The sequence below is a fragment of the Pimephales promelas genome, chromosome 17 (genome assembly GCF_988280905.1).
Source record: "Pimephales promelas chromosome 17, fPimPro1.hap1.1, whole genome shotgun sequence".
Taxonomy (NCBI): domain Eukaryota; kingdom Metazoa; phylum Chordata; class Actinopteri; order Cypriniformes; family Leuciscidae; genus Pimephales; species Pimephales promelas.
This window is the reverse complement of record NC_142785.1, coordinates 13,064,178-13,087,352: the sequence shown is the minus strand read 5'-3', so window position 1 is coordinate 13,087,352 and position 23,175 is coordinate 13,064,178. Positions and strand designations below refer to the sequence as shown.

Sequence of the window (23,175 nt, the reverse complement as noted above, 5' to 3'; positions counted from 1 at the left end):
TATTGCACATTAAGAAAATTTCAGAATGTACAGAACATTGAAATAGTCTGGCGAGGTGGGGTCCACGGGTCGGCACATTCCCGGTATGGACCTGCTGCGTCTTCATCCATTTCTTTTTTTTTTTTTTTTTAGTAGTAACAGGTACCGGTACAAGGTTATGGATAAAAAGTGGAGTAAAGGATACCATATTTCCATCTCAAATGTACTTGAGTAAAGTCATGAGTACTCGAGTAAAGTACAGATCCTACTCAAGTAAATGTATTTTGTTACTGTCCAGCTCTGGAGCTGACTGAATAGGGATAATCTGATAATCTGAGCAAAACCATGCAGATTGTCATTAGAGACAAAAATCTATCACTGAGAGCCAGGAAGCCAGAGCTTAAAATGTGTGAAAGCAGACATAGTCACTCTGCAAACAGGGTAGGCCCATACCCAAAGGGAATGGGAAGGTCAGCACAGGCAGAGAAGTTACATTTTCTGAGTTCTTGTGAGACTGGGAAGAAAGCTGAGTTTATTAGGAACGCAGTGGGCAGTGCAGAGGTCACAGCATCAATGGGCATAAAGGCCCGAATATACTCATGGCATAGTTATTTTTTTGCTCTTCTTTTAGGGGTAAAACAAAGTTCGAAATATGTGACCAGCGAACATCTGACACCACCCTCAGTGCTGAGAGCAGCGTTTAGATGTACATATGTGCTGCACGCTTTTTGTCTAAAAAAAAAAAAATAAGATAAATAAATAAAAATAAAAAAATAAGAAAACAGTAAGCATTTTAGTAACCTATTTTTGTCTAGGAGAAACATTTGAGATGTTAAAGAGATCTTATTATTGATTTTTCTTTCCTCTGGGCTAGCGGGCTAGCATGCTACAATCTAGCAACAGGCTACATTTGCTTAGGGAAGTAGCACCAGAAGTTGAGGTTTTCTCAGACCCCAGGAACAACATTTAATTGTACCATAAAACTGTCAATTTTAGCTTTCCTTGACGTACCTCCCTGCAAAAACTATATGGCAGACAAAAGTCTTCCTTCTAAGTAAAATGACAGCACAAGATATCCATAGTTTCAGTGAAAGTGATATTTCAGTGATATTCCTGTTATGCATTCCATATATTTTGGGTTTTGGGTGTAAGTGATATATTGCATGTATATTTGTACAAAATGTATATTATTTATAAATATTAATATTTTGTATATATAAATAACTTTTTTTCCCCTTAAATATACATACATGTGTGTGTATTTATATATACAACGTAATTATACGCATTACACACACACATGTATTATGAAAACACAAACTTTTATTTTGGATGCGATTAATCGAGATTAATCATTGCCCAGCACTAAAATATAGTTTTTAATGTATAACCAATAATATATACTAAATCTTTCTTAAAAACAAGGCATCATTTAAGCAGGCAAAATTAACAGACAAACAGTTTGAGAAAATAAATGTGTAATGGTATAATATTGATGCCAAATGGTTCACTGAAAACAAGCTCACCGTGTTGGCATTAAATGTGTGACATGCACATGGTGACAGATTGTTTTGTGAAGAAGAAAATTGCAGGTGTAGCAGCAAGAAATACTAATAAAAATCATTGCAAATGAGTTCTTTTAATAAGTTACAGCGGCATGTAGCAGATGAAATCTGTTATGCATTAAATTTCCCATGAGACAATATACTATTTGTTTATCCTGTTCATCTTTTTGCATGTAGTGATCACTTGTAAAGTTAAGATGGCAGATACTTTGTAAATAAATTAGGCAAAACAGCTCTGTTACTGAAATATTTATCATCAAGATGCTGCTCAGCCATTATTCATGGTCCAGCCTGAAAACTTTGACAGGTACATGAAATGGTGAAACAGACATGTAGAGGATGGAAAATGTATGTGTTCTCAAAAGCACTATAGCTATATTTGCTGCAAGAGTAGAAAAATAGCCAGGACAAAAAGAGACCGTATCTAACATCCTTTTCCCATTTCAATATGTGTCCTCTTATGTTCCCCATGTGACTCTTGGTTCAAAGGATATATGTTAACACTAAAAGCCTGCTAGTGTTCTGCCTGTACAGATGGGTTTGCGATGCTCCTTGTAATTTCACAGTCTACTGTTTGAAACATCTGGGAATAAAGCAGTACCTTCTGTAATGGGTTGTGACTGGTACTCTAGAAATTTGACTAGATAAATGAAGACTACAAGCTTTGACCACAAAAAAAAAAAAAAAGAAGAAGAATGAAGGACCCATAAACCTCAACCATCAGTTTGTAAGTAAATCGTAAGGTACGAATTGACTCGTACAAACTCACATGAACTAGCCATCAATTTGCCAACATTACAAAATAGTTACAAATTGCTATGAGAATGTGTCAGGTAAAGTAAAGTAATTTGCACTTAATGCGTAGTGGAACTCAGCAAGTACAAAATAAAAGTGAATCACTAAATGTTAGGACTATAACAGTAGTGATGAACAAACTGTCTTTTTTAACCAGAATACACCAGTGAGTTTTAACCTGACATCGTACTAGTAACACTTCATTTCGATTGTCCACTTTAGACATTCTACTAACTATAAGTAACTTTGCAACTACATGTCAACTAGTATTAGTAGACTGTATGCTTAATATCTGGTAACACTTTATTTTGATGGTTCCCCAACAGATGTTCTACTGACTATAAGTAACTTGCCAACTACGTCAACATCTTCTATTAACCAGAACCCTAACACCTAACCATAACCTAACAGTCTACTAATACGCTATTGAGTAGTTAGTAGAATGTCTAAAGTGGAATATCGAAATAAAATGATAGCTTGCATTGTAGCTTGCAGTGGCCATGTTTATTACGTTGGATATTTTAATAAAATGTTTTTGGAAGCAGCAATGGCAGAGTGCCGATTTTTGTTTATTCTTCAGTAAACAAGTTGAACCACTTCATCAAATCGGAGTCGTCTGAAATGATACATACCCCAAGCCAGCACAGTTCTGATATTTCAAATGTGTCTGACATTCTGACTTGAAAGGGCGAAATAAATCAATTCAAGTTTTTTTTTTTTTTTTTTTTCATAATACAAACCAGGGGATCAAGGTAATGTCCAAATTGCAGTAAAACAGCTGTAATATAATACATGTTATGCAATTATGCAGCATTACAACTTGTGCTCATAATAATTACAATATAAGTGTAACGGACGTAGGCCAGTAAAGCTGTGCGTCAGTGCGCGTAAACCTCGCTCCCCTGGCCTCAAAAGTCAGTCTTTAGAGGCTGTGGTCTTAGCACCCTTGTTAGCATGCCCACCCACTCAGAGCAGGGCAAATGAGACCAGTTACATTTGGTGCCGTGACCCGGATGTTAGGTTTAGAGGGTGTGAGTGTAATAAGCTTGGTGAGTGTAATAAACTCACTCTCCTGGTCTCAAAAGGCATGCTAGCGACTGTCACTAGCAGCTGCGGCCTTGCTAGCGTGCCCGCAACCTTCTTAGCGTGTCCAGCTCCCACACCGTAGACCCTGATTTGAATACCTGATTTTACTTCACTGAAGAAATGAGGATCAAGAGGTATGGTGTGCCAAAAGCTTAAGATGCTGTGTTGTCCTCCATTGCCTATTATTATTATTACCTTGTCAAACGTACATTCCCTAAGTAGTAAAATGTAGTAGTAAAGTAGTAAAATGTAGTAAAAATGTTTTACAGGGACCTGGTTGAAAGAAGCAATCCAAGATATCGGCATAAGAGGATATACAATGATAAGAGTGGACGGAGATGAAATAGCGTCTCATAAAGCTTTTGGAGAAGGTCTGCGTATCTACGTGGATAACAGATTGGGGCAACCCAATTCAAAATACATATACAAGTGTGCACTCCATAACGATTGTTAGACATTTTTATCCCCCTAGGGATAAATAACAATTATTTTAGTGTTTTCCCGGACCGGACGGTGAAAAAGCCTGAAACAAAATAGCAGAATGTTTTAGCGATATGCTGGCCAGTTCTGAACAACCAGTATTTATTCTGGTGGATGTGAACCCTTGTGATGATCTTATTTAGCCGCTTTACACCAATATGTGAATAGCCCGAATAGACTTTTGCACATTTTTGGATAAATGTCTTGGAAAATTGCTGATGGTTATAAAAGCTATTATAAAGCTGGACTGAACAAGGCAAAGAACACTTGAGAAATTGCTTTGACCAAATGGCATGGGATTTTTTTTTTTTTTGTATTATTAATATTATTATTTTTTTAATGTATGAGACAATGTTCATAAGATTATTTTTTCAAGAACTGTGTTCAAACCAAAACAGTACATAAACCCAAATAATAAGAGGTGGCTCATTGAAGGTCTTTGAATTTGCCTGTAATGACAAAAGGGTGGCTTTATAAATGATTTTATAATTAAGAATAAGATGTTTAGTCTTTTTAAATATGCTTATGATATGGCTCTCATTGTTCTTTTGCAAGCAGGAGAAATGGACAGCACTCGTATATCAAGAGGACATAAAACCCTTTTTGAGCTGTGTCACCTGAGCGCACGTGATAAATATGGATAAAATTAAATAATTGGTAATAATAACTGGAGATAAGCGGAATACATTGGAGTATTGTAATACTGTAATACATGGTGGGAATCCAAATCAGTTTGTTTGCAATTTTTGTTTGTAAAAAACTTACCCAAGACCCATAAATGGCTTTCCTGTAGAGAGCTCAAACAGTAGAGAGTTGGCGCTTGAAATGCCCAGGGAAAGCAAGTACTGAAAAGAATGTAAATGTTTACCTTGAAATGCTTTGGATAAAAGTTTCTGCCTAATGCATAAATGTAAATTAATATTTATCAGTCATTCAATATGCCTCGAAATGAAAGGTAACATTCCTCAATGGCCCTAGTGTATTGAAAGTAGGGATGGCTCACGCACAGCTTCGGAATGACAGTTTTCCAGAAGACCCCGAAGCGCAGATGTTTCGAAACACTGATCTGAAGCGTGATCCAAAACACCCATGTCACGTGATTAAGGCTAAATGAAGCTTCTGAGTGTTTTGGCAGGTGGAGTGCTCCGCCGATTCAGCGTTTGATTGACAGGGTCAGGAACAGAACACACAATCTCACATCTGTATAAGTGAAGTCAACTCATCTTGACCTCGTGGGTTTTTGTGAGAGGATTTTTTGACTGGAAAAAAACACACTAAATGGTAATTTTCTGAAGAGAGAGAGAGTATATTGTACACAGTGTGTATGGGGTAGGCTAAACTGCAGTGATGTGACGAGCGCACAAATGTACGGCACTGATATGATGTTGGTATGTTTATATATGTTTATGTATAGTGATGTTTTTATAGGTCTGGTGAGACCAAAGAAAAGTTTTATTCTATTCTATTCTATTCTATTCTATTCTGGAGACTGGAGAAATTATCTGTTAAAAAAAAAAAAAAAAAAAAATTGGCTAAGTCCTTCCAAAGAAGATAAATTTATATTTTTATTAAGATAATCTAAAAATGAGACATTGCGACTTGTTATCTTTTATTATTCATTTTTCTGGAGCAAAATAACATTCTGCACATTAAGGAGCCTACTTGTTGTCAAGGTTGTTTCAGATCAACACCTGCAAGTGACCACTAGGTGTCACAGTGGAGAAGGGTGTCGGGTTGATTCAAAGCCTCGACACAATGGGCCCTATTTTAATGATCTGAAACGCACGTGTCAATGCGCAAAGCGCAAGTAACTGTGTGAGCGGATCCCGGCGCTGTTGCTATTTTCCCGGCGGGATAAATGCCTCTTGTACCTGGCGCAAATCTAAAAGAGGTTGGTCTAAAGTAGCTTCATTATTCATAGGTATGGTTTGGGCGTAACGTGAAATAAACCAATCAGAGCGCCATCCAACATACCCTTTAAGAACAGGTGCGCATGTTGTATGACGGATTGTTATTATAACGGCGGGTTTACCAGGCGCGCGCCAGGAGCATTCACAGCCGATGAGACCGACGTTCTTGTCAGGGCAGTAAAAGACAGAGAAGTGACGTTGTATGGGGATGGGAGAAACCCTCGCACATCAGCGTCAGTTAAACATTATATACGTATGTTTCTTGCCACTATTGGGCAAACAGGTCTGATCCTTTAGTAGGCCTACTACAATTAGCCTTAAAAAATGGGTAATAAGGTTTTTTTCGTCTTCATGTAAAGCACAATGGTTTCCCTCATGTTTTAATATTTTTCCTTGTTATAATGTAGGATTTGCAAAAAACAAAAAAAAACAAAAACTGCTGCATCTGTCTGATGAGAGAATCAAAGTGTATGTGTGCTGTGCACCCACTACATTATGGCCAAGCATGCGCGCTTAAAATAGCATTATGAACAACGCGCAATGCGCCACTGACTTTAGACCAGTGGCGCAATTGTTTTCTGGAAGTGTAAAATAGCACCAGGGAATGTTTGCGCCGAAACACGCCTCCTTTTTGCGCCGATCCGCCCAGGGAGCGCAAGTTCATTTCCTAGTTTTCAGACGTGCGTCTGTGGAGGGAAAAATCCCGCTTTGCGCGCGTGCAAAATAGGAATGATACATGCGTTTGTGTATAAAGTCATTTGCGCCGGGTGCAAGATAGAGCCCAATATGTCACATTTGGTTCAACTGTTTCATTGCTTCATGAAGCCTTGATCTGCCCACCACTAGTTGAAAGTCCCAATATGAATGTGTCCACTGGTTTATATGAAGAGTTCAGATGCAAAAGCCTCTAAATGCCATTTGAAATTTTCTTCTTTAATGATGATTTTTATCAAACTTGTATATTTAAGTTCAGTAATTTCACTTAAATGGCAATGATAATTACCTATTAATTGTTATTTAAGTGAAATTACTGAACATAAATATACAAGTTTGATAAAAATCATCATTAAAGAAGAAAATTTCAAATGGCATTTAGAGGCTTTTGCATCTGAACTCTTCATATACTGTACAATCCACAGTGATAATGCAATAAAGTGTGCTTTCTGGAGAGGTAAGTCCTCAAAGGGTAATTCCACAATCCAGTTGGTGAACACCAATTGGTCGATGTGTTTGTAAACTTGTTTGTTTGCCATGCTGCCTCCTTTATACTGGCTATTTCCTACTTCCTGTCATGTGTCACTAACATGACTGGCAGACCAATGACCAAAGACATACATACATAAAACGGCTAAAGCCAAGCTCACACTACAGGATTTTAAGCCCGATTTGCAAATCGTTGAGCTCGCCGACAGGTCAGGGGTGCGTTTCCCGAAAGCATTGTTAGCCAACTATGGTCGCAAGTTCCGTCGTTATCAGCATAGTTCAACGATTCAGTGTTTCCCGAAACCATTGTTCCAACGAACATTCGCAAACAGCATCGCAAAGTTGTGTGGTTTGAACGACAGCTCTCGACCTGTGGTTAGAGGCATCGTTTCTATATTGCATGACATTTGGAGGTAATAAATCCTTATATTGAGCAAAATAAGCAAGCTGACATTCAGTACAATCTGTGTCTTTTATTTAGAATACATACAAATGTAATTTACGTCTTTTAGTTTGTCAAAAGATTTGAAGTAACGTGTTTGAAGAGTGCGCATGTGCGAACGTGCTCTACTATGTAAGAATGAGCCAAATATTGAGTCTGGTAATAAAGCAAAACAACTGAGAACAATTAGAAATAATCCTCAGATGACATGTCTGTAATTTATATAAAACAAATCTAGCATTAATTGGATCTCAAACAGTTTCATTAAGAGTAGTTATTCCTTCACCACGTGCGAAACCAACGTGGTTGAACGATACTTTGCGACAGTGGGTTTCGGGAAACAGTCGTGACTAGCTAGTTGATTTTTCCAACGATACATCGTACTATGGTAGTGAATCAGCGAACTACGTCGTTGTACGGGAAACGCACCCCAGGTCAGTGATGTCATGAGCAACAGCCAATCTGGAAGCTGAAAACATCTAGCATCCTCATTGGACATGTCACCCATTGAGCATGTTTGGGATGCTCAATGCCATTATTTTTTTCCTCAGACAAAAATAAATAAATACAAAAAATAATTAAACAGGACATATTCTAATGTACAGAAGAAAAAAAAACAACCTTCTGCAAACCCGCCTTTCATCTTTGACCTAGCAATAGTCCGAAGATAATTTATTAGTTTAGTGTCATCTAATGTTTTAGACTAATGGCTTGTACGGTAATATGCAATGGGGAAAAAGTGATCAATATTAGCTGGTGTTTTCTTATTCAATTTAACCCTTATGCTGCATTAGGGACATTTTTGGTCTTTTGCAGTTTAATTTCTTTGACCATTTTGGCTGTTTTAATGCAAATGGTATGAAATTTGGCAAAATTGTGACTTTTTGGATACATGTAAAAAAATGTGATCCCATTTTGCAAAATATGTATAACACACACTGTGTAGATCAAATAGTAACACTCAGCACCATAAAGACCAAAAATGGCCCATTGAAACCCATTAAAACGTTGTTTAAATCTGAGGCTGTCAGTAATACATGAAACATGATTTTTGCACAAACATCCTTTCATTTTGAAGCAAAAGCATTATATTTGCATTATATAGTGTATTCCACCAGATGACGTCACTACATATTTATTCCCTATGGGTGGAAATGCACCTTATTTTAGGCAATAGGCAATGTTTAATAGGTGGCCATTTTTGGTCTCTAACGCGCTAAGTGGGATTTTTTGCAAAGTGGGACTGTGATAATCCAAATCTAAAGTTTTCTCTTTGCATTTAGTTTATTGAAAATAATTGAATTTTTGTGTGTTTTTTCCTCTTATACAAATCGATGGTTTCGCAAACAAAACTGGTAATTAAAGGGTTAAAATCCTGAAATTGAATACATTTTTGGTAGTTATGATAAGGAATGATGCTGGTTAAAAGATTTAACTTGGTAAAAGTGGAAAATAATAATAATATATAATATTTTAGGCAATGTTTAATATGTGGCCATTTTTGGTCCTTAATGCACTCAACGGTGTTAAAAATCTAATGCAGCACAAGGGTTAAATCACACCTGTGCATTCCATAGTCAGCAAAACAGCATGTGGTGCTTCACAGCATGTTTAACAGGAAGGCATCATCGGTCAAAATTAACTAAAACAAAATCTGGGGCTTCCACAACTCGCAAATTGAGTTACGCAATGAAATTTCAATCACATGTGATCGATTAAATACCATCTGCCCTTGTGTAATTTGCCTTCAACATGCTTCAAAGATGATTGCTGGTTATGATGGCTGCAATACATGTGAATTTTTTCTCCCCAGGATGTGTGATCTGATCTATTTGAAGACTGTGTTAATGTTATTAAAGACAGTCTTTTCTCAGAGGGTTGAATAAACCTGCATCATTTAATCATCGTTTTAAAGCAGATTTGGTTTAATTCCACAACCGATTCCACTTCCTACTTCCAAATGCTAGTCCCTTCTTTCACTGTTTTATTAGTTTGCCAGTATATTCAGGCATCCATTATTCATAATACTTCTTTTAATGAATATACTGAATATAATGACTATACAATCAACTATACAACATAATAAACACTTCAATTTACTACAGATTCATGCAAATGATAGCACTTACAAAGATTATGAGCTGATTTATAATGTGGTCTATTGAGGATTACTGCTTTTTTAATATTCACACTACTGTAAATGCACATCTGTTGTAACGGTTAGAAAAACAGGCTAACTATAGCCTACATTATGCACCACACACTTTTCAAAACTATTCATCTTTCTCATGTTCTCTGTCTCTCTAGGTATCTCACCTCTAATTTGTTACAATGCACAAGCATTCATACCCTTTATGTTGAGTTCAAAACAGTGATGCTTGCAAGTCTTACGCCGTCGACTGAAAGCTTAACGCACATTACATAAAAAAGCAATTTTTAAAAACCTAAAAAACAATCTATTGTGCAAAGTTAGAGCAAAAAGTACGTTAAAAAACAACCAAAATCACCTAAATTCTATTTGTCTACTGAACATAAAACATGTAATTGCTGTTTGAAAAAGAGCAATAACTATAACCAGTGTCCACACCAGCTGATGATAATTTTCTCTCTATCATAAGCTGACACTCCACTTCAATTTGCTGTTTTGTATTTATTGCAACCCCGTACTGGAAAAGATCTGACCTCACTAATGGATCTGGCAGCAGTTCTTCATCTCCCAGGATGATCGGTCGCTCGAGGTGCACATGCAAATGCTTCTGGATCTGGACCTTGTCGTGCATTACAACAACGTCAACCTCTGCTTTTTCAGTGGAGGCTTGATTCAACGGAACCAGGCATGCTGTGACATCTGTCACAATCTTCCCCATTAACCCTCCAAGAATCCATCCTCTCTTACACCCATACAATACTGAACCCACCATAGACTCAACACGCAAGCATGCCACAAACAAAGATCCGAAGCCCTGTAAGGAGATAAATCCAGAGCCCACTGCAGACCTACAGCTAAGGAAAGCCCAGTCTGATCACGTGTGTGTCAAGTTAGGGATTCTCAGCCTCAATAGCCCAAACTTGAAAAAGGCTTCAATTAACTTCAGAGAGCAGTCATACACACAGCGATGATGACTCATTTAAAACAATGTTACTAGAATACTCACAAATCACATATTATATTTTGACATAGCAATTCAAAAGCAACACTAAATCAAATGCACTTTCTGCACATGGACAGTTTGCATATTAGATGCTAAAACTGCTAACATTAACAAACAACTTGCGAGACATATAGGGGAGCATGGGGCACAACCTAAAGCAGGGTTAAATGTAACACTTGTCATTTTCACATAGTTAGGAACTTAGGATCAAGGAGGTTGTGTTTGCGCTTATTTTCTCTTGCTGCCAGAAGACGGTCTCCCGTTGATTTGTCGAAAGTTTTGATAAGATTTCGTGAGGATACTGGACAAGGGTGTTTTGACACCATGCAAGTACATTTTTTCATCATTTTTCGATTTCTGTATACGTCACCAAATCTAACTTTATATTACCTTAATCACTGGCTTGTTGGCAAAAACATATGCTGTAGCACCATTTTAAACATGTCAGATATTGTTAACTAGGTTTACAATATTTCTTACACTGCTGGGTTAGTTGTAGCACAGTGTTATAACTAAGCCGGCAAGTGGACAATGATAATGAAATAAAAACGGAGCCACGCAACTTTTCAAATATATTTATATATTTATTTTTCCACATTTTCCTTTGTTGGCCTTTCACAACAACGTTGGAATTTAAACGTCAAAGTATGAATTTGGTTCACATTTGTTTAACATGCATTGCTCATTTGTGTATTTATTAAGAAAATAGCCTGCTTTTCATTCAATAAACCCTTTACAATGTGATTTTAAGCTCAATTTCATTATTATTATTATTATTGATAATAATATTTTTGCATGCAGCTGCCACACACAAATACTATATTTCAATTGCAATTATAATATTTGATGATTTTCCATGATGTTGATCCATAATGCAGGTGAAACTCGAAAAAAATTAGAATATCGTGCAAAACATTTATCAACTTAAAGGGATAGTTCACTTTGAAATTAATTTTTGGTATGTTTTAGCTTACCTCAAGGACATCCAAGATGTATGTGTCTTTGTTACCAAAGTATTTTCAATTTTGATATTTTTAGGTCAAACCATTCTATCTGTCAGTTACATAATGGAGGTCTATGGTCACCACTTCAAAGAGCATGCACAGAGAAGTCCAAATTAAACATGATTTAATGACTCGTAAATTTAAGTACACATTGATGGCCTATGACACGAAACGAGCGGTTTGTGTTAAAAAACGAACAGTATTTACATCGTTTTTACCTCTAACCACAGCCACGTCCAAGTGATCTGAGGGCATGGGCACTTTGTGGCTGTCGTTACAAGAGGTAAAAATGATATAAATACTATTCGTTTTCTCACACAAACCACTAGTTTCGTCTCTTAGGCCATCAATGTGTACTTACATTTACGAGTCATTAAATCATGTTTAATTTTGACTTCTCTGTGCATACTCTTTGAGGAGGTGACCATAGACCTGCATTATGTGACTGACAGACAAGAACGGTTTGACCTAAAAATCTAAAATATGGAAACTACTGCGGAAACAAAGACACCTACATCTTGGATGCCATTGATGTGTGTGTGTGTGTGTGTGTGTGTGTGTGTGTGTGTGGGGGGGGGTATCACATTTGGTCTGCGTTTGTGTTTTGCGTCAGTTTGACTTAGCTTTGGATTAGCCCTCATGTATCTCACTTTTGTCTTTTTAATTACCTTGTTTAGTCCCTTGTGTTTCTCTGTGTCACATTCATTTTCATTTGTTTGTTTGTTATAAATTCTCAATCTATAAACGCTGTTCTGTTTCCTGTGTTTTGGTTTCCTAAAAACTTGAAAAAGTGTTGCATGTCTGAGTTTGTTTTAATTAAAGACAACTGCCTGCAATTAGATCCAGCCTTTTTTTTCATTTATATTGCCACCCTGTGCTTACAGAATGGGAGTGAAATTTGCATGCGATTGTGCTTTCTTTTTTCACGCATTCGCATATGTATGATTAGAAGTTAATGGAATGAAAAGTGTAGTGTGACCACCCCTTTACAGTTATCATACTAATTGTGATTTTGAATGGCCCTTAAGTCTAAGAATATAGGCTAACTATACTATTGTTAGTGATGTCTTATGTTTTATTTATGTCCTTTTTTGACTTCAGTGCAATGTATTACTGTCAGTGTGGAAAGAAAGCTGTATATGTTTTGTAGATATATATATATATATATATATATATATATATATATATATATATTTATTGATGTTTGTGTAGATTTTCCATTGATGCAGTTATTCATCAAATTATAGAGAATAACATTACAACCAAGCACACACACACACACACACACACACATATATATATATATATATATATATATTATCCTGATGCATTGTATAGCCAAGTGCACTATTTGCTTTTTAAATAGCCAATTAATTGCCTTAGATCAGAGTGGGGGAGCAATATTGTTCAGTCCTAGAAAAGTATGCCAAATAATAGTCAGCTGTTCCACCTTGCACAACCTAGTACTTAGAAACAAGTGTACAGATTGGGAATTGTTCCATGCACATTTCGTTTGACACAGATCTGCATGACTCCCACTGTATGCTTACATCTTTTAGTGAACTCCAGACAGCCAAGAGCAGAGATAATCTATAACTGCATGCAAGGTTTTAATAAGTCCAATGATGTGACGAGACGTCATAGGTGGGTGACGTCTTAGACCAGGAAACAATAAAGCGCATCTGAAAACGTCTCAGGTTACAACTGTAACCTATGTTCCCTGAGAACAGGGAACGAGACAATACGTCGAATGACGCAATGGGGAACGCCTCAGGCGTGACAGGTGTCTGAAATCAAATATCAACTCACAGTAATCAGGTTGACCGGCGACAGCCCGTGCATCATCAGCTTGAATGATGAGCGCGTCAATCTGGATGTATAAGAAGGGCGCCTTAAAACCTTGACAACATCCTATCGTCTGAAGGGACTGTTGCAGGCAGGCCCCGAGGCATGGCAACGAGACGTATTGTCTCGTTCCCTGTTCTCAGGGAACACAGGTTACAGTTGTAACCTGAGACGTTCCCTTTCGAAGGGAACTCAACAATACGTCGAATGACGCAATGGGGAAAGAAATACCCAGTCCGCCATGCTGAGGGGAGTGCATGCCGAAAAGGCAGTGACAACTGCCAGAACCAGTAATTCCAAGGAACACTGAAACCACTCACCCTATGTTACATCGGGCTGTCAGTGACAGCACTCCCTACCGGTCATAGCCCAAGCTAATGAACCAAGAAAAACCAGAACGTAATAACGTGGGTAAATCGGGGCCAGCTCAAAGGCTTTAGGACCACAACTTCAAAATAGAAGGGGTCCCTTCTAGGGAGTGTGGCTAGGGGGCCAAAGGGACCCCCAGCCATTCACTATTCAGGAGAACACTCTGTACTGTACTAAGACACACAGTCTGGCCATAGCCTGTCCGTCCAAGACAGAGCCTCTGGAAATTGCCTAGGAAAGGCATCCAAAAACTGAAGGCCCGCGAAGCTGGCAGAAACCATCGAGTTTCGGATCACAGAGACGGGATCCTCCAGAGAGTGTGACTCAACCTCAAAACAACGGAAATCGTACACTCAATCCACGAGTTTCCACCCAGTGCTCGCTTTGAGCACTGAGGAAGTAAGAGAGGGATCAAAATCAGGAAGGTCAATGAGACCTAAGACCTGATGACCCCCTGTGTGGGGAGCTCTGAAACATGAGGGCTCATGTCAGGAAGGCCATACATTGTGCGGCCTGAAACCCAACGACCACAGCATGTGGAAGCTCATCCTTCAGGAAAGCCAGAGGCTAGAAACCTGACAGACCCACAATATGGGGCTACCTCGAAAAAGGTCTAATGAGACCTAAAACCACCATTTGTGGGAGATAGCTTGAACAAGGGAAGTGCCTGTCGTAATGTATTGCGACAAAGACACATCTAGAGTGGGACCCAAAGTGAGGAACCAGAGTCTGAACCACATAAGAAGGGACCGAAGCATACTGCGCGTGACCCTCACCATAAGAAATGGATTTTAAAAAGTGCACCACAATAATAGGTGAAGTATGGGTTTGTGTACTTCACTCTGAATTCAGGAAGGCCTGTTGAGGCCTGTAACCTGGCGACCACAGTGTGTGGGAGCTCATGGCCAGGAAGGCCTGGTAAGGCCTGTATCCTGGCGACCACAGTATGTGGGAGCTCGTAACCTGGCGACCACAGTATGTGGGAGCTCATAACCAGGAAGGCCTAGTGAGGCCTGTAACCTGGCGACCACAGTGTGTGGGAGCTCGTGACCAGGAAGGCCTGGTAAGGCCTGTAACCTGGCGACCACAGTATGTGGGAGCTCATAACCAGGAAGGCCTGGTGAGGCCTGTAACCTGGTGACCACAGTATGTGGGAGCTCATAACCAGGAAGGCCTGGTGAGGCTTTTAACCTGGCGACCACAGTATATGGGAGCTCATAACCAGGAAGGCCTGGTGAGGCCTGTACCCTGGCGACCACAATGTGTGGGAGCTCATAACCAGGAAGGCCTGGTGAGGCCTTTAACCTGGCGACCACAGTATGTGGGAGCTCATAACCAGGAAGGCCTGGTGAAGCCTGTAACCCAGCGACCACAGCATGTGGGAGCTCATAACCAGGAAGGCCTGGTGAGGCCTGTAACCTGGCGACCACAATCAGTGGGAGCTCATAACCAGGAAGACCTGGTGAGGCCTGTATCCAAGCAACCACAGTATGTGGGAGCTCCCACAGATGTCTCTCCGTGGCCACCATAGCACAGACGGAACAGCAGATTGCTTGGTGGCCCGGAGTCCCGCAGCAGATCAGTCTGGTAGGCCTGAGGACCACAAGGGCGTGCAGAACCGCACCTGCCTGACCTGCTGCCGTGTACGCTCTGTAATTCAAGCATGAAGATGTCTTGAGCAGCTTTTTTCACAATAGACTTGAAGGACGCTTACTTCCATGTATCCACCCATCATCATCACAGGAAGTTCTTGAGGTTCGCTTACAGGGGGAAAGCGTACCAACGTCGGGTTCTTCTGTTCAGCCTAGGTTTATCACCCCGCATTTTCACAAAATGCATGGATGCAGCTCTAGCTCCCCTGAGACTCCAGAGCATCCACGTGTTGAATTACATTGGCGATTGGTTGATTTTACCTCAGTCCGAGCAGATGGCGGTTCGGCATCGATATGTCATTTTGCCCCACATAAATATACTCGGAGTGGTATTTGATGGGGGCATAGTTGTCATCTGAACATATTACTTTGATTCTCTCAGCCGTAAATGTGGTAAAATTGGCCAGTCACTTACTGTGAAACAGTTTCGGAGACTGTTGGGTCTCATGGCAGCAGCGTCCTACGAAATAACTTGGGCTCCTGTACATGAGACCCCTGCAGTGCCCGGACTCGACTGGATTCTGACATTTTTACGAGTCTAAAATGTCTGAGTCCATGTCAAGTCCGAGTACAAATTCATCCAAGTGCGTGACAAGTCCAAGTTCACTCAAAATTGGACTTGAGTCTGGACTCGAGTCCGAGTTCGAGTACCCCGACTCTAGATTGGGGGTTAGGAGCCTTGCTCAACGACACCTCTGACGGTATTCAGAATCGAACCCGCAAACTGACTGGTTGAAAAGTCTAACTTTCTCACCATTAGACCACGACTGCCTAAAAAAACACCTGAACATGAAAGGAATAAAATAAATCTTTCCTTACCTCATTCACAAACACCCAGTGACTGTCTTTTGAGGCCAGGTTAGTCTCCACAGCCTATAGAAAAAACAAATTAAAAATAAATCAATGTGAGCAGTTTGTGTAATTGAGCATGAGATGGTTTGAAACTACATTAGGTTGGAGCCCTAACCCAAACAAATCTGCTGGATTGATTTTATTTAAAAATATGTATTTAAAATGTGATTTACTCTAAACATCATAATTAAGAATGTTAATAAATTATTTAACGAATAATTGATGACAGGCAGCTGAATTGAAGTGGAATAATGCACACCAGAGGTGGTAATGTGAGGTGGTTTTATCTCGGTTGTGCAATACTTTTCAATTCATTCAAGAGCCTGGAGTCAATTATTTGGCTACACTTTATTTTAATATGCCCGTGTTACAGTGTAAATTCAATTTAGTTCAATTCAATTTCACTTTTATTGTTGGAATCTCTTCCAAAAAATATTATAAAAATATCTTGCATCACATAACTTTTACTGTCCCACAATACACATCCATAAAAAAATAATAGAACACAATAGAATAAGCACCACTTGATACAAAACCAAAATATAAGTAACCTGATCTCATGAAATGTGTCTTTATAGCATGCATTGTATTTCTGGTGCAATTTAAACGTGAAAATTAGTTTTTATGTGCATATGGTACACAATGTAAACCCCTAGGGTAAGATTAGTGGTGTGGGGTATGTGCATATTATACGTTTGGGTAGGATTAGTGGTGTGGGGTACGTGCATATTACACACCATAAAGTACACATCATATGCAACTGTGTATCATATCCACGTAAAAACTTACTTTTCACTGAAAAATTGCACAACAAATACAATGCATGCAATAGAGACACATTTCATGAGATCAGGCAGATATGTTAATACAATCAGCTGTAGTGCATTGATTTAGTCCCTTCTTTTTTTTTCAGAACCATGAGGCCTACTTAGACCCACAATTCTGATTTATAAATCTGACATATTTTCAGCAAAATTAGTAGATATTACAATCACTATAGAATTTATATGACTTTTCCGGGCCTGAAAAATCAGTTTAAAAATTCTCTAATATTTCCACATTTGCCATGTCTGAGGCCCCTGATTATACAATAACACACAAGCTAGTACATAATGTCAAACTATCTCATTTTTAAAAACACTCATATCAAGTATCATCTTAAAACTCTGTAATCCACAGTAATGTGTGTTATGTCCAGCCCATTCTCATCCTTTAGCGTCACATAGAACGCTATATGACAAAACGGCGCTATACTACGCACATGGCACCCTTTATCGTTAATATAACACACAAACCCAAGTCGTCATAAATCCTTTAGCGTAATATGAGACTACCCTACCCTATCCCACACCTAAACCTACCCATCACAGCGCGTGTTATATTAACGATAACGGGTGCCATGTGAGTAGTATAGCGCTGTTTTGTCATATAGCGTTCTATATAATGCTGAAGGATGAGAATACGTTTTTATGTCATAATGTAAGGTTTTGTTTTAACATGCACCTTTTGGCCACCACTATTTTCTTCCTTACTAACTCCATGTCCTTCAATTTCTGTTCATTACAAGCCATCATAATGAGCCTGACCTTCTGCTCAAATGTCAAGCAAATATTAAAACATGCATTTGACAGTAGAATCTGGAGGAGGACTTTCATGTTTTGGTCTAATTTAAAAAGAGAGAGAGAGAGAGAAACCTTTTAGAATATTAATCTACTGTAAAACAAGTCCTCTGGCCCTTGTTGAGTCATAATTTGACAATATACAGGACATACAACTTCTGCATAAAATTGGAAATATTAGTTGACCATTGCCTATTTGAAAAACAGAACAACATATTTAGTTTGAATTCTTTTAATCTAATTTTATTTACCAATGTATGGTGAAAATATGTTGAAAAAAATATATACAGTATATTGTATAGCCATATCAGCGTCATGTTCAGTTGTTTGGGTTTTTCTAATCACGTGTTCCTTTGTTAGTTTCCCACCACTCAGCAGTCAGTCACCATGGACACTAACACTCATCACCATAGCTGTTTGTCTTTTAGTTACCATCTCAATGTATTTAAAGACCCTTGTTAATCGCCTGGTGTGGTTTAAAGCCCTTTAAAGCTGCACTGATACTCTCATTTGGACCTTCAACCGTTTGGTTCCCAGTGAAGTCCATTATATGGAGAAAATCCAGGAATGTTTTCATCAAAAACCTCAATTTCTTTTCGACTGAAGAAAAAAAAAGTCATGGACATCTTGGATGGCATGGGGGTGAGTAAATTATCAGCATTTTTTTTTTTTTTTTAAAGTGAACTACTCCTTTAAATTCCTGCTTATGTTTGTCACATGTGGTTGCAGGAAGGCAAACAAAGATGAAGATATGAAGAGTTCAGATGCAAAAGCCTCTAAGTGCCATTTGAAATTTTCTTCTAGAATGATAAGCTAGTATATTTAAGTTCATTAATTTCACTTAAATGGGGATAAAGATTACCTATAAATTGTCATGTAAGTGAAATTAATGAACTTAAATATACAAGCTTGATAAAAATGATCATTCTAGAAGAAAATTTCAAATGGCACTTAGAGGCTTTTGCATCTGAACTCTTCATATATTTCCAACTCAAAGGTTTAATGGTAATAATATAAATGAACAGGCAGCAACACACACTAACATAGATCAGACAAAGATTGACTGAACAGACTGAACTTAAATGCAAACACAGATGACGATCCCTGCGTCCCAATTCGCATACTATCCGTCCTAAATAGTATTCGAAAATAGAATTAGTACGTCCCAAATCGTAGTACGTTGAAATGAGTGTTTCAAAGATACCCGGATGGTCTACTTTTTCCGGTCAGAATCCGAAGTGTAGATCGATGCACACTCTAACGGCTGATATTGCCCACAAACCATTGCGCGTTGGACGAGGATTCGGTTAGAACTACAAACACGAGTAAAAAGTGTTAAAAAACTACAGACACGTAGTCGATACGGAGGACGCGCGAGTCCCCGCGGTTGTGTAGAGAGGTTTAGATAAAGAGCTTTGAGTGATTAATTATCAGTATCTAACCTGACGAAAATGAATTTATTAAATGTTGTCCACATTATATTGCATTTGCAGCAGCATTGTGAACTTTTGTAAAGACACGTTTAGCCATTACGTTTTAAATGCATCATTATATTCAAATTGCAAACACGAGGAGAGCATGAAAGACCCACAACTGGCAGATGGATGTGCTCTCCGAAACGGTAGGAAATAAAATTAGATATAGAATGGAGGATTTTAACTGTGACAAGATGATTGACAGGGCAGTTTACGATGACAGGATGCACGCAGCACGCGACAGAGCTGTCCGTTAAAGATGACGTGATAGTACGTCCCAAAGCTTGCCTACTCTTTTGCTACACACTCAAAAGTATGTACTTTTTCCTCACAAAAAAGAGTACATACTTTTAGGGCGTAGTATAAGTAAGCGAATTGGGACGCAGCAGATGATTAACTGAACACAGGTGATACAGATGAACTGACAATGCAGATGACACGTGACATGGGATGACAGGCAGACAAGTCCGATGAAAACAAACTAAACAAAACACAACAGTGCTGGACATTTGAAATGCTTTTAAATAAGCCACATACCCTCTATGTAGACATAAGAGACAAAATTGAAATATTATTTCAACACATTCTAGGGCACCTTTAAACGTAACCCCAAACCTAACCGATAATGTAAAAAAAAAAAAAGGGAAAGGGAAATGTGTTAAGCATGGGTTTAAGGAGCCCGGTCTCATCCCAAAGCGCCATATAGGACGCTTTTGCAAAAGCGTAAATATCCAACGCACATGGCACCCTTTAACGTGAAATGAGACGCAGATATATTTGGGCAGAAGGCGCCCCCTAGTGGTCTAACCCTTACCCAACACCATACCTAAACTTAACCATTAACCGAAGCGTCTCATTAGACGTTAAAGGGTGCCATGTGCGTTGGATATTTACGCTTTTGCAAAAGCGTCCTATATGGCGCTTTGGGATGAGAACGCGTTGGTTTAAGATGTGTCTCATTAAAAAAAATATGGCACTAAATATACTAAATATGGCATTGTCACTCATCCGTATGGCACAGGCGAGAAAATGTGTTTTGGATGGTAAGCTTTGTAGACATCCTCATCCTCACACGTGTATATATACAGTATAGGCTTATAATCTACATGCTTATATTACATTCCCAGAGGCTAATTCAAACTCGCTCCAGATCAAAAAAGTCTTCTTGAGATAAACAAGTTTTCTCAGACCAGCTGGCCTTGTGTTCAGTTTCTGAAGGTCATTTATTGTTCTGGATGAAGGTTTTTAGAGCTCTATTACTATTATATATTAGATATGAAGAATGTAAAGTCGGAGCAGGTTATGAGTTCCATAGCCATCAATGCAGTAACATGTGAAACACTCTTGAAATACATACACACATTCACTCACCCTTGTAATCAACACTAGGATTGTATATTTCCATACAATTAAACATCAGATTCAGAACAAAATAAATCTATAAAAAGATGTTCTTAGTATATTTTAATATATTCTGCTTTCCCCAATTTGTTTAATACAATTATTTTTGAGGAAAACAGTAGCAAAAGTTAAAATTCCTCTGTCCTTTCGGTCGAGGAGAGTCGATTTAATTTTCATTCAGTGAGTTTCTGTCACCCCATTATCATTGTGTCATTGGTTTTTGTCACCACAGAGTTGACGTTTGTATCCCTGTCCGTCCCTCAGACACCTGCAGATAGAAGGGGCTATCAAAGGATTCTAGAATGACAACAATAGAATAATGTGCTAATGTGTATGGGAGGGGGAAATCATATCCATGCTTGGAAAAAAAAAAAATAAACACACACACACACACACACACACACACACACACACACACACACACACACACATCCAATCGCACATTGAGATAGAGCTCTCTACCTCTAGATGTCATTCACACACCATACTGTAGAGTTTACCACCGGATGACATGTTTCAGACTTTTTTGTATTGTGGGAAAATGGAAAAAAAAAAAAAATATGAAAATTGACAATGTGGGAATATGTTTAAATATATAATATTAAACTATTAATGTAATAGTAATAGAACGGTCCTACTTTATATTAAGTGGCTTTAAGTATTATGTACTTACATCGAAATATAAGTGCAATGTACTTATTGTGTTCAGGTTGTATTGTAAAACACTTTTGCTGCTATTGAGGTGTGATAGAGGTAAGGTTAGGGTCAGGTGTGGTGGTCTGGGTAGGTTTAAGGGTGGGCTAATGTGTAAGGGAAGGGGCAACAGTTTAATTAATCTAATTACATAAATTAATTACAGCTGTAATTACATGCAGATATTTTCAAAATGTAAGTATAATGTAAAAAATATCTATGCACACAATAAGTCCATTGTATCAAATTATTCCAATGTTCAATTTAAGTGAACAAGGCACTTAAAGGCACCTATTATAAAGTGGGACCAATAGAACCTTTATCCAACTAGAACATTGTCAGGAAATGAATTTGTTGTTTAGGGTATCTGTCCGTCCGTCTGTCCATCTGTTTATACATACACCTCACATACACATACATAGGGCCCTTAATTACTTTATCCATTTGGAAATTGCAATGGATCTAAGGTTTTTTTTTTTGTTTTTTGTTGTTGTTTTTTGAGAAAAAAAGGTCCCTCTGATTCAGTCAAGACCAAAGATAATTGACAATTAGCATACAATTTGGGTTGGCTACATTTCAGCACAACACCAGCAAAATCGAAGAAAAATAAATGCACTCAAAGAAAATGACATCCGGCAAGTCTGATGCATAATCAGCGAGTCCAAGGGTAATTAGCTCCTGAGCAACACAGTGAAAGTGGCTGAAGGATAACTGAAATAGTGGTTTTAATAGGAATGCTGCGTAGACATGGTAGACATGGACGATTGTCAGGTGATACTAGCATGATCTGCTTGAACTAACATGTTGCTTGAATATACAAATTTCAACAAAATATGGACCTGCTAGCCAGCGATGTCATATATATATATATATATATATATATATATATGAAGAGTTCAGATGCAAAAGCCTCTAAGTGCCATTTGAAATTTTCTTCTAGAATGATCATTTTTTATCAAGCTCGTATACAAAGTATTTAAGTTCAGTGATTTCACTATTATGGCAATGATAATTACCTATTAATTGTTATTTAAGTGAAATTACTGAACTTTAATATACAAGTTTGATAAAAATCATCATTCAAGAAGAAAATTTCAAATGGCACTTAGAGGCTTTTGCATCTGAACTCTTCATATATATATGAATGACATACATGATTGTAATTCAAGAATGCTTTGGAATATAGACCTATAAAAATGCAAGTATGACAAAGTTATGGAAGTTTAAACTTGCTTTTTTGTACAACTTTGCTCGTTTGCAAGACATGATATCTCTGGAGGAAAAACTAAAATCGTGCCTGCGTGTTCGTACTTCCTGTTCCTAGCTGATTTTCTCATGGGCGAGTCAAATTCTCCAGGTGGGCAAAGCAGAGAAAGGGGAGGTAACCTTTCCTCGTTATGATGTAATAACAAGGATATTCAAGATCAGCGCTTCTGAGCTGCAGAGAAGAGAAAAATAGCCAAAGCTCGGTTTACACCAATAAAAAATTTTAGACACGAGGAGACTAAATACAGGCTAGGGGAACTTATATTAATGTTAAAAAACCTCTGAAAGTGAAAATTTAATGTCAAGGGACCTTTAACAGATTAATGAGTCTGAAATGTCCAGATGATATAAAATTACATTAAATTATTCTTTGCTTAGCATTTTCCA

The 23,175-nt window shown here is 38.2% G+C and overlaps 1 protein-coding gene across 2 annotated transcripts in view; it reads right to left on the bottom strand.

Moving 5' to 3' along the window:
• grid1b (glutamate receptor, ionotropic, delta 1b) overlaps positions 1-23,175 on the bottom strand; it is a 618,587-nt gene that overhangs the window by 101,470 nt on the left and 493,942 nt on the right. For both annotated transcript variants that reach the window (XM_089121931.1, XM_089121932.1), the window contains exon 5: positions 16,302-16,355. In XM_089121931.1, coding sequence (XP_088978057.1) covers positions 16,302-16,355 — 54 coding nt within the window. The remainder of the gene's footprint in view (positions 1-16,301; positions 16,356-23,175) is intronic.